The sequence below is a fragment of the Saimiri boliviensis genome, chromosome 7 (genome assembly GCF_048565385.1).
Source record: "Saimiri boliviensis isolate mSaiBol1 chromosome 7, mSaiBol1.pri, whole genome shotgun sequence".
Taxonomy (NCBI): Eukaryota; Metazoa; Chordata; class Mammalia; order Primates; family Cebidae; genus Saimiri; species Saimiri boliviensis.
In genome coordinates this window covers 109073880-109085997 of record NC_133455.1, presented here as the reverse complement: position 1 = coordinate 109085997, position 12118 = coordinate 109073880, and the positions used below count along the sequence as shown (strand labels likewise).

The following is a 12118-nucleotide window of genomic DNA, read 5'->3' as shown; positions in this document are numbered from 1 at the left end:
TTCCGGGAATTGTGCCCGGCTCGGAGCGCCTCGCGGCTGCTCGGGCTCGGGGCCGCAGCCGGCGTTCCGGGTTCGGCGCTGCCTCAGCCGCCGTGCGCCGCGCCCCGCCGCGATCCGGCCGCGCGCGGTGTCTGCGGCCCGCCTGCTTGCCGCGCCGTGCAGTGTCTGCCGGGGTGGTGTGTCCCAGGGCCGCGAGCGCCTGCCCCCTCCCTCCCCTCCCCCTTGGCCCGCTCTCAGACTCAGATAAAGCATTTCCTTCCATTGTCATCCTACCCGGCCGGCCGGGCTGCCAGGGCCCTCCCCCTCCCGGCCCCCTCCCTTCCTCTCGCCGTCTCACAGTCGCTCTGCAGCCTCCGGCGACTGGGGGGATGTGAGGCCGGCGCCCCAGCCCCCCGCCCCGCCATGAGCCCCCCGCTCTGAGGGCCCCGGCCCCTGGATGCACAGCCCCAGCGCTGGTGAGTACTGGGCGGCCGCTCCCCGCCCCGCCCTGCGCGCGGCACCCAGCGCCGCCCGCCCAGGCTCGGCCTCCGGCCCCGGCTCCGGCTCCGGCTCGGGCTCCGGCCGGCCCCGCGGGCCCAGCCCCGCGTGCGCCCCCGGACCGCGCCTGTTCCGCCCGGCTCCTCCGGGCTCTGGCAGGCTCCGGATCGGAGCTGGTTCCGAGGGCCAGAGGGCTCGGGCCTCCCGCTGGGCGCCCGCATCCGCCCGCCCTGGGGCAGCGACAGGCCCGAGGGAGGGAGTTGGAGGCCCTGGCCGCCGGTGCGCGGGCCCGACATCCCATCACCCCCGTTCCCGGGGAGGGCGAGCCCAGGGACCGGGGAGGGAGGGACGGCCGCAGTGGCCCGGCGAGGGGGCGGTGCTCCGGGGCGGAAGGTTTGGAAGCGCGAGGGCAAAGGGCAGGACCCACTGAGTTGGGGCTGGGCTTTGTGGGGCTGGACATCAGCGCCCCCATCCCGTGGTGCGGGGCAGGGCCCTATTCAGATCCTTCGGCGGGGAAAGAAGTCCCTTGGAGGGATCTCTGGCTGGGAGGTTTCTCCGAGGATCGCCCCCCGTCCTTGCTTTCCCATCAGGGTAAAGAGACACCTGTGCCCTAGTGAGCTGTGGAGGGCAATGCTGGCAGAGGCGCGGGAAGGGGGGCGCCGCAGGCTGTGTGAGGGGTGGGGGGGGCAGGATGTGTACCCTGGGGTCTGTTGGTGCTGGGGAGTGTGAGAGCAGGCGGCAAATCTGGCGGATGGGCTGGGTTCCCACGACCAGAGTTTGTAGGCCTGTGGGCCGGGAGAGAGCCCTCTGTGGCCTGCAGGCCACCAATGACCCCACCCCCATTGCTTCCCGCTGTGGCTGCCCGTTTGGGTCTGACCTCCCCAGCCGCGGCTGCTCCTCACTCTTCCTCCCCGCTGGCTGTCCCGCACACCGAAAGGCCTCCCCCTGCATCTGGACACTGGCTGTCTTGCTGCCAACACTCCCTGCCCACTCCCCTAAGCAACATCTGCCTGAGGCCCAGCTCTTGTCTGCCGCTTTCTAGGGTGAGAATGGGGCATCGTTCCTCAGCGGCCCTGCTGGGAGCTCAAGATGACTTCTCAGCCTGTTTGTTCCCTGGACTTGCAGCTGGACCTGTGGGACCTTCCTCAAGACCCCGTTCAGCCATAGGGCTGGAAGGAGACTGGGACTCAGGTCCTTGCCCTCTGAGGGGGCGCTTTTGCGGCCCTTTCCTCCTCTCAGGACTCCATAGGCTGCTAGGCTGCTGCTATCCATGAGTTATTAAGTCATTTTCTTCTCCTCTGCAGTCACTTCTGAGGGAAACTAAGGCACAGAGTATCCCACTGAGTAGTACCCAGCCCAGTGAACCTAGACTGGAACCAGGTCTTGGACCTATTGGGACTGGTCCTCTGCCTTTAGTCCCCTGATGTCCCTCCTTGCCCAGCAGGACTAAGCTAAGAGGCAAGCTCAGAGCTGCCTCCTGTGTTGCACCTGGAATGGTGTTCTCCAGAGGCCGCTGTGTCCCTCACTGGGCGGGTGTCTCTGTGGCCACCGGGTCTTATACTGGGTTTCGGGGCAGAGAAGTTTGCATGTCTAAGCTGTTCACTCCACTTTGACATTGAAGTTCAGTTTCCCCATCAATAAAATGGGGAGAAGATTCCAAGCACACTTCCCAGAGAAGAGCAGGAGAGGTTGGCTGTGGAGAGGAGAATCAAGATCCAATGCTATTATCCACCCCCTCCAGTTTGCTGAGGGATAATGGACCTCAGCTTTAGTGCTTGGTGGCTTCTGGGCATGGAAGCTGGAACTTTCTCAATTCTGATGTAAAACTCCTGGGCAAGTGAGAACGCATGTGTGAGGGGGCAGGGAGTGGGGACCCTCTGTTAGCTGTGGGCATGCTTGCCCAAGAACTGGGAAGACAGAAGCCTGTGGAATCCCACCTCCTGCTTGCCTTCTTTCACCTGGCCTTTCATTAAGGGCTGGTAATTTTGAAGTTGGCAGGGGCCTGAGAGAAGATGTGCTAAAGCAAGGCCCAGGGTCACCCAGCTAGGGAACAGCAGGCGGAGTGGGGCGAGAACCAGGCGGAGAACCAGGCCTTCTCAGTCTGCCAGTTCCCATTCTGCTGTCCCTCCCTCCACAGCTTGGCTCTCCCCGGCCTGCCCCTCAGTTAGACTTGGGACGGGGGCCTCCAGTGTGGTGTGGGGTATTGCTGCAAGTAGGGTCCGAATAAGGCCTGGGGCTAGGGGGAGGGCATTTGTCCTCCTGGAGGCTCCCAGGACCCTGCGTTTGTGTTGGATTTGTTCACTAGATGGGGCACTTCCTCTGGGGCAGGAAGCTTTGATTTCCTGTGGTGGTGGTGAGGGAGGGGTTGGTAAGGATTAGGAGTGGGGGGCTCAGCTCTGGGCCATCCCTGATGTTGTTTAGAACCATAGAGGGGCAGAGTTTCTGCTTAAGGCTGCTTCTCCCAGTCCTGGGGAGGCAGGAAGGAGCGCCTTGGTGAGGAGGCCCAGGCTGAGGCTGGAGAAGGAGGCTGTGAGAGCAGTGAGCTGGGGGTGGGCAACCCAGCAGGAAGCCCGGTCAGCAGGTGACCCTGCCGGGTATTGTGTTTCCTTGTAATATTTTCTCCCTGTTTCTGTGGTAACCTTCCCTGGAGGCCCCAGGCCTTAGGGCTACAGGAAGGTGCCCCCAGACAGCCCTTTCCTTAGAGGCCTGAGTATTAGGAGGAGTCCCTAACACTAGCCACCTCCCTAATTCTTCTGGCTCCCTAGGAGCAGGGCCTGGGAATCTAGGCAAGTGGCCTGAGTGAGCATGGACTTGGGGGCTGGGTGGAGGCCTTTAGCATCTTCTGGGGGGAAGAGGGAGGGAAAGAGGGGGGCTGGACTTCAGGAAGGGCTCTGAGCAGCTTGAGGGGCTAGCCTGGCCTCTGTTTCCTCCCAGCCCATCTCCACTGCCCTCCTCCAGTCTCCCTCCCCCTACAGGGAGAGGTGGATAGCATGCTGCCTGGGGCAAGGGGCAGGGGTGGGGATGGCAGAGGTGGGAGGGATGTTTTCATCAGCAGAGCATAGCTCCTTTGGTCCTGGACCAGTTCCCAGAGGCAAAATAAATTCAGGACAGTGTCTGTTTAGTGTGGGTCTGCATGAGATGTGGGTGAGCACACACTGGGTGTGCGGGGGGTATCTGTGTGTGTACCCCAGCCCTACCCCTGTGTATGTTGATGTGGTGGCTCTGGGCAAGTTGTGTTCTGTGTGGTGGCTCTGTGTTGGGTGTTTCGGGAGTATGCACACATATAAAACAGACGTGCATCATCTGTATGGTATGCACCTTTGCAGGTTATGGCCCCGTGTGGGGTATACGGAATACGTGGACATGTTTTTGGGGAGTATATACCTGTGCAGGAGTGGCTTTTTTTTTTTTTTTTTTTTTTTTTTGAGATGGAATTTTGTTCTTATTGCCCAGGCTCAAGTGCAGTGGCATGATCTCGGCTCACCGCAACCTCCATCTCCCAGGTTCAAGCGTTTCTCCTGCCTCAACCTCCCGAGTAGCTGGGATTACAGGCATGTACCACCATGCCCAGGTAATTTTGTATTTATAGTAGAGATGGGGTTCCTCCATGTTGGTCAGGCTGGTCTCGAACTCCTGACCTCAGGTGATCTGCCCGCCTCGGCCTCCCAAAGTGCTGGGATTATAGGTATGAGCCACTGTGCCTGGCCAGGAGTGGCTTTCTAATAGAAGTCCAGATGTCTGCTTATACAACACCATTTCATTTGGGATTCTCAAATTCGGGTTCCTGGACCATTTGCTTCGGAGTCACCTGGGGAATGTGTTAAAAATAAAGATCCTGGGCCGGGTGAGGTGGCTCACACCTGTAATCCCAGCACTTTGGGAAGCCGAGGTGAGTGGATCACCTGAGGTCAGGAGTTCAGGACCAAGCCTGGCCAACATGGTGAAACTCCATCTCTACTAAAAATACAAGAAATTAGCCGGGCATGTTGGCGTGCTCCTGTAATCCCAGCTATTTAGGAGGCTGAGAGAGAACTGCTTAAACCCAGGACGCAAGTGTTGCAGTGAGCTGAGATCGCATCATTGCACTCCAGCCTGGGTAACAAGGAAGACTGTCTTAAAAAAAAAAAAAAAAAAAGATCCTGGTTTGACATGGTGGCTTTGGGAGGGGGAAGCAGGGAGATCACTTGAGGTGAGGAGCCTGGCTAACAAGGTGAAAACCCATTTCTACTAAAAATACAAATTTATCCAGGCGGGGTGACACAGGCCTGTAGTCCCAGCTACTTGGGAGGCAGAGGCGGGAGAATCACTTGAGCCCAGGAGGTGGAGGTTGCAGTGAGCTGAGATCCTGCAACCACACTCCAGCCTGGGCAACAAAGTGAGACTCTGTCTCAAAATTTAAGAAATAATAAAGATCGTCAGGCCCATTCCAGATTGACTGGTCAGAATCTGAGAGGTGGGGCCTGGGAATCCGGATTTTAACAGGTACTTCAGGTGATTCTGGGGCAAAGCTGTATTTGGGGGCCACTGCCTTGGGCCAACCTCTTCATTTTTTCTTTTGAGGAAACTGAGACCCACAGAAGATATGTGTTTTTCTAAGGTGACAGGGCCATTAAGAGGAAGGACCAAGAGAAAACTCAAGGCTTCTAAGACCTGTCCAGGGCTTAGTGCTCACCCATGCACCCCCTGTGTGTGTGTGTGCCGATATCCACACTTTGTGATGATGTGGACCCAATTGGGCTGGTGCTAATTGGGTCTGATCTTTCTCCTGGGGTCTTGGCTTTCCTATTTCCTGATCTGGTTCTTCCTGCTACATTCTGCTTTCTGCTTTTTGGAGAAATCCTGGAGCTGTTGAGTGTCAGCCCTAAAGGTCAATATTGGCAACCAAGGAACCATGTTGCTGAGCCAGTCATTCAGCAATTCATCCATTCACTGGATCCTAGCTGAGCCTTACAATGTTCCAGGCACTGGGTACAGATACGCCGTGAACACATAGGCAAGGCACAACATCTGACCTCAGGGAACTTCCACTCTCGTGGAGAAGACAAACAGAACAAGTAAGCAAGTAAAGGAATGAGTATGTGTGACTACTTACACACTGCGATAAGCGCTAAGAAGGAAATGAATGGGGCATGGCAATAGAGAATAACAAGGTGGGACTTCCTTTGATAGGGTGGCCAGGGGAAGCCTGCCTAAGAAGGTGACATGGATGCCGGCTCTCACCTCCCCAGGCTGAAAGGGAGCCATTCCAGCCTCTGGAGCCGTGCTTGGAAACTACCTGGATCCAGGTGGAGATCCTGGCCTAAGCAATGGCGGAGGGTTGGAGCTGAATTGCCAACCTCTCACTTGGCATGGAAAACAGCATCGAGTAGCCCCAAAGGTTGGCAGAAGGGAGAACAGACGGGGAGCTGCACAAGGCCAAGATCAAGGCTGCTCCCTTGGTTGGGGAGCACGCTTTTTCCTCCATGGGGCTGAGTCCAGAGCCCTGTGGCCATACTGAATGTTGAGAAGGAGGCAGGAGCCTCCTCCCCCCAGGAGCTCTCCTGGTTCACCTTCCTCCCACCTCCTTCCCTTCTCCGTCACGTCATCTCCCCAATCGGGGAACCTCTGTGCCAAGTCCCTCCCCTCTGGTCTAGCCTGCTCCCTCTGTGGCCACTGGGATTTATTTACTTGGCTCAGGAATCACCAAAGAGAGAGGGTCAAGGCCTAGAGAGGACCTGGGCCCCCAGAAAGGCAGGCTGGGGCTGGGACCAGAGAGGACCGGGCTTGAGGGAGAGTGGAGGCTGGGACAGGAGAGGTGCACCAGGAAGACCTGAGCCCATATGTCCCTTCGGTTGGGCTCTCCAGAGTCTCTCCCGGGCACTTGGAATCTGCGACTCAAACTGAGGGAGACTCTGAGACCAGAGGGCTAGATGGAGCTGATTCAAGCCACCGGCTCTACGTCAGCTGGGAGGAAATGCCCCTATCTGGTCCACCTGCAGCCCCGCGGCTTCACCCCTCTCTCAGGAGGTTAACTTTCACATTAGCAACTTGAGCTTCAGGTTCCGGCTCTAGGCCAGCGGGCTTCGGCCCCTCTCACTTGCAGTCTCTTCTCCCAGGAAGGTTTTTCCACGGACTCAGAGCTTCAGGCTGCAGGAAGGTGTTCCCTGGCCCTGGCCCTTTCCTTAAAGACGTGAGTGTCAGAGGAGCCCTCAGGCCAGGTGGGCTTTCCCACCTGCACACTGCCAAGGCTGTCCTTCCACCCCGACTCCAAGACCTTCCCTGCCCAAGCTCCACGGCCCCCACCGCAGGATAGGGAGGGGACTTCTCCTCGTGAGGAGGGCCCTGGGCTAAGCTCACCATCCTCACCCTGTCTTCACACCACTTCCTTTTTCCTCCATGTTGGCTGCAGGGATTGGACACCCTAGTGGTCAGAAGCTTTAGGCCTATAGGGTCAGCCTCACCCTGGGGATCCTTAGGGGAACTCCATTCCCCTTCAGTTCAGCTTCCTCCTTGCAGGGCCTGTTCCAAGGAGCCGTGCTCTGACCCCTGAGGTGACCCCAGCCCAGAAGTCCCATTCCCCTCCACCCCAGCCCCCAGAATGGCAGGAGGAGCGGGGCAGTCTGAGAGTTACAGGTTCGGAAAGAGTCCGGGGTGGGGGAATTCGGCAATTGGGCTGTAACCGTCTTGTTTTGCTTGCCCCACAAACCTGCACGTCCGGGGCGTCCGCTGCGCCCTCCCGGGCGCGTTCAGGTTATAGAACTGCTCTCAGAATGACAGGCTGGTGGCACCCGGCTGGGGCGGGGGGTGGAGAGGTGAAGGGGGAGCCCCAGGCAAGGGGGAGCTGGAGGGTTAAAAATAGCTGCAGCCTTGTTTCGGTTAGCAAATGTGGAGGCGGGGAGCTGGAGGCGGGGCGGGCGGCGGACGATGTTTGCCCGCAGCACAAGGCTGTGCTTCCCCTGGGTCCCGGGAGTGAGTCACTGCGGAGACGCTGAGGAGGTGCTGGCGCAGCACCCCACCCCCACGGGGCGAGGGGCTGAGCGCAGGCTTCTCCCCCGGCTTTGAGCGCTAAAGGAGGTGTGACTGTCTTTGAGCGCTAAAGGTGGTGTGACCGTCCCTTCCAAGCCGCCGGGGCCACTTCGAGAGTGAGACAGGGGCGTCCTGTGATAATGGGGAAGAAATGTGACGATAGAGACCTGGTTTGAATCCCAGCCGAAAGGTGCGGGATCTTGAGCAAGGATGCTGATGGCTCTGAGACTCGATTTCCTAGTTTCAAGTGGGGCGTTTCTCTATGCATATGTAAACCCTTGGTGCTTAGAGCACTCTACAGATGTTAATTATCGCCTTAGACCCTACTGTGTCCCTGGCAAAGCCTGGCAGGAGAGCTTCCTGTAAGGTCGCAGAGGGAGGAATAGGATGGCCTTGGGTCGGTTTCTCCTGCAAGTGTGATCATGGCACATTTCGCTCTGTGCCTCTGCTTCTTCATCTGTAATGTAAAAATAATTACAGTTTCAACTTTGTGGAGTTGCTATAAAGATGAAAGGAGATAATGTAAATAAAGTTAGCTCCGTGCCTGGTATGAAGTCAGTGCTCACTGAATATTCGTCATTATTATTAATGTTATTGTTCGTATGTTCTGAAGGTCAGGGATAGGGAACATTGCAGCATGAAGAACAGAAACTGGGCCTAGCCTCAGTTCACAGAAAAAACCAGGCCAAATCCCTGTTCCAGATTCCTCCACCCATCAGGGCCTGGAACAGCCAGAGCCTGTAGCCAGAAGTCATAGGGTGGACCCCTGCTTCTCTCGTTCACTTCACCTCCCCCAATCTTACCCAGTGAGGCAGGGAGAGGAGGGACCCAAGGGCCTTGAAGCCAGCTGGCCCTGGAGAGGGGCTGCTGTGCCAGCTTGGGGAGGGTCTGGGAGGGGCTGCCCCTGATGGCTCTGCCCCTGATGATGGCCCTGATGTGGAGTACCGTGCCAGCATCTGCTGGTGTGACCTTTATTTTAGCCCTTCCCTTGTTGCTCTTATGAAGAACATGAAGCAGAGGAGGGGTGGGCAGGTCAGTGATGTCAGCAGTGAGTATTCCCAGCACAGCGGCTCTGGAAGAGGCATGAGGCATTTCTTTCAGGAAATGATCATTATTCAGCCAGAAGGCATTCATTAATAAGTCCTGACTTTGTGCCCAGCCCTGTGCTGGGTCCTTGGTGGGATTCTGGAGAGGCAGAGGACACTAGGTTGTAGATAACATGGAACCTCAGAGTATAGATGGTTCAGGAAGACACAGGGGCGATGAAAGCCCTGTGGACTAATTCTCGTGGGAACCCGAGGTCACACTTTAACTTTGCAGCCATGGGCTGTACCATCGTTGTGTGTGTCTATGTACATATATATGCTGCTTTATTATTGCAGAGGCAGTCCATGTGCGTTGTGGATGCTCAGACAGGACAGATCAGCAAAAACGAAAAGATAAAAAACATCACAGACCCGTCAGTGAGAGATCACCGCACACCTTGCCATTTCCTTCTGTGTCTTATGTGTTGTAATTTTTACCAAAATGAGATTACTCTGTATATGCTGCTTTTTCAGTCAGTGATTTCCACCTTCCATTATGGTAAATTTTCATCTTACTGAATTCCCAGTTGGCCAGAAATTGTCCTTACGGCTGGTTTGTCCAAATCAGTGCCCAGGACCATTCATCTGTATGTTGAGTGCCCTCTGAATGCTTTGTAAGCACCCGGGTTGGATTTGTGATCTGGAAAAACCCCTTCAACCAAGACTCAACCAAGGCTGCTAAAGGGAACCAGGTCGCCTGGAGAATCTGCCAACTAGACTTCTGCCATCTTCAAAAATAATAGGCAAAACGAGAGGGATTCTAGGGCACCACTGGGATGGGACCTCCAAGATACTTACTTTCACAAACGTTACTGTGGCATCCCTGTGAGTGTCAGCATTCATGGCTTGTGGCTATTCACATACGAGATGCCTTAGTTTGGTTTGCCTGGTTCTTAATGAGTGCAGACCAGGGTCTCCATAGTGGCTTCCGCCTTCCTCTGCCCCAGATCCAGGGATGCTGACAGCCATGCGGCTGTGTTCCTAGTCCCTAGGAAGCTGCCCTGAAGGCAGATGCTTCCCTTTTGCACTTCTGGGTGCTTCCAGCCCTTCCACCTTCCCAAGGCCTGCCTGAGGGTGAGGCCCGGGAATGAGAGACAAGAAAGAAAGAGAGAGACCTTTTCCTCCCAAGGGAATTTTCCCCTTCGTATCCACTCTGAGGGTGACTTGCTCTGGTTATGCAACCCACATTTTGTAGAGGGCTTGACAGTTTCCAGCAAGCTCAGGCAGCGTTTGATCCTCCATGGCAGCCCTGGGAGGTTTGCTTGTTTAGTTATACCCTGCTGGAGGCAGCTAACAGGAAACACTGTAAAGTGTTTAAATGGTACACTTTAAAATGGTAAAATGCACATTTAAAAAGCAAGGAAAATAGAAGATGAAAAAGAAAGTGAGGATGGCAGGGGTGAAACGCAGCACGCTTTGTGGGAACAGACTGGCACTAGGAGCATACCCAAGACCGCACTGTGTCTTGCATCCCCTTGTCCCCTTAGTGGCTTCACTTTACCCCCTACTAGGAGGCAGGCTGAGTTAGCAGTCCACACCCATGTACTGATGCTAAGCTTAGCTTCTGGAGTCCCAGCAGCTACACTTACCATCTATATGACCTCAGCAAGTTTCTGAACCTCTCCAAACTTCAGTTTCCTCATCGGCAAAGTGAGAATAATAACAGTATCTAGGCTGGGCATGGTGGTTCACGCCCATAATCCCAGTACTTTGGGAGGCCAAGGTGGGTGGATTGAGTGAGGTCAGGAGTTTGAGACCAGCTTGGCCAACATAGTGAAACCCTGTCTCTACTAAAAATACAAAAATTATCTGGGAGTGGTGGCACGTGCCTGTAATCCCAGCTACTTGGAGGGTTGAGCAGGAGGATCACTTGAATCTGGGAAGCAGAGGTTGCAGTCAGCCGAGATCATGCCACTACACTCCAGTCTGGGTGACAGAGTAAAACTCTGTCTCAAAAATAAATAAATAAATAAAACAGTATCTACCTTACAGAGTTGTCAGGACTACTTGAAGTAGTACAATTAAAATGTTTAGTGGGGTGGGGCGTGGTGGCTCACGCCTGTGATCCCAGCACTTTGGGAGGCCATGATGTGTGGATCACCTGAGGTCAGGAGTTCAAGACCAGCCTGGCCAACATGGTAAAACTCCGTATCTAATAAAAAAATACAAAAATTAGCCGGGCATGGTGGTGGGTGCCTGTAACCCCAGCTACTTGGGAGGCTGAGGCAAGAGAATCACTTGAACTCAGGAGACGGAGGTTACAGTGAGCTGAGATCCTGCCACTGCACTCCAGCAAAGAGAAAACCTGTCTCAAAAAAAAAAAAAAAAAAAGAAAGGTTAATGGGTTAATGGGAGGAGGTTGCCCCCCTGAAAAAATGCTTAAGACAATAGCCAGCACACAGTAAGCATTAACACATAATTGTTGATCATTATAGAATACTATAACTCGTTGATACTGTAACTTAAACGTTTCCCTGGCAGTCTTGGGAATGGGCTGTGTGGCCTTGTGGGTGGCACAGGTGAGAAGAGTGAGGAAGGCACATCTCTTTGCTCGGCCTGCAGCTGGCAGCGGCAGAACCAGTGGGCAAAGCAGGAGCCGGGCACACAGAGGGGCAGGGTCTGGCCTAGGAGGGCCCAGGAGCTGGGGGTGACAAGGACAACAAGGGAATGAGTGTGACACCTCAGAGGGGAGAAGGAGCCGCCCCTAGAGGCAGCCTGGGGCGGTGACTGTGCTTCCTGTTGGGGCAAACACTGGCCTTTGAGAAAGACTGGCTCACACTGGCTGCTGAGAGGGAGCAGCTGGTCTAAGTGGGGCACCAGAGGGGTAGAGGAGAAAGGGAGAGATGAAGACAGGAGCTGGCAGACTTATCCCCATGGATAGTTACAGATAAGGCCTCAAATCTTGCCTGCTCAGGATGTTTTGCCTATGATAGGAAAGATGGTGGTTAGACATCATGGTGAATTTCCTATCTCAGGGATTGGAGATACTGGAGCAGAGGAGTGAGGATGAGTATGGAACTTGTGTCTTTGAGGGCTTTTCGGAACTGAGAAATCATCCTAGGGTAGTGTGGACTAGGGGAGCCTACTGGCTCAGGAATTCCCTAAGTGGGCAGGGCAGTGCAGGGGCAGGACCAGCTGTAAGCCGAAGGCTGTGGGTAACAGGAAGTAGATGCAGGCCCTCCAGGCCTGCCACCCCAGGAAGTAGTTATGCCCTCCCTTTCACTATGGACTTGCAGGGCAGGCTGAGTGGTGGCCTGAGAGGTCCTAGGAGGTGGACAAGGCTGGGAGGATCCCTGTTTTTCTGTGTCAGAGAACAGCAAGTGTTCCCAGAGAGTGCCAGGCCCAGAAACCGACAGCCATATGCAAGTCAGAATGGCTCAGCTCCCTGGCCTCAGGTTCTGCCAGGTCTCCATCCTTGAGAAGAGGACATGGGGTAGAGCAGGGGATCTGGGGTGCGGACAACAAACCAAGGAGGATGCTTTCCCACCCCCAGGGAGCTCGAGCTGCCGCTGCCATGGTTACATCTGCTTCCTGTTTGATTCATCTCAAAC

The 12118-nt window shown here is 55.5% G+C and overlaps 1 protein-coding gene across 2 annotated transcripts in view; it reads left to right on the top strand.

The window, feature by feature from the left end:
• Positions 1-255: 255 nt before the first annotated feature.
• The window catches only part of HDAC7 (histone deacetylase 7), a 37431-nt gene continuing 25568 nt past the window's right edge, over positions 256-12118 (top strand). For both annotated transcript variants that reach the window (XM_039461723.2, XM_039461722.2), the window contains exon 1: positions 256-455. In XM_039461723.2, coding sequence (XP_039317657.2) covers positions 437-455 — 19 coding nt within the window. In that variant the 5' untranslated portion in view covers positions 256-436. The remainder of the gene's footprint in view (positions 456-12118) is intronic.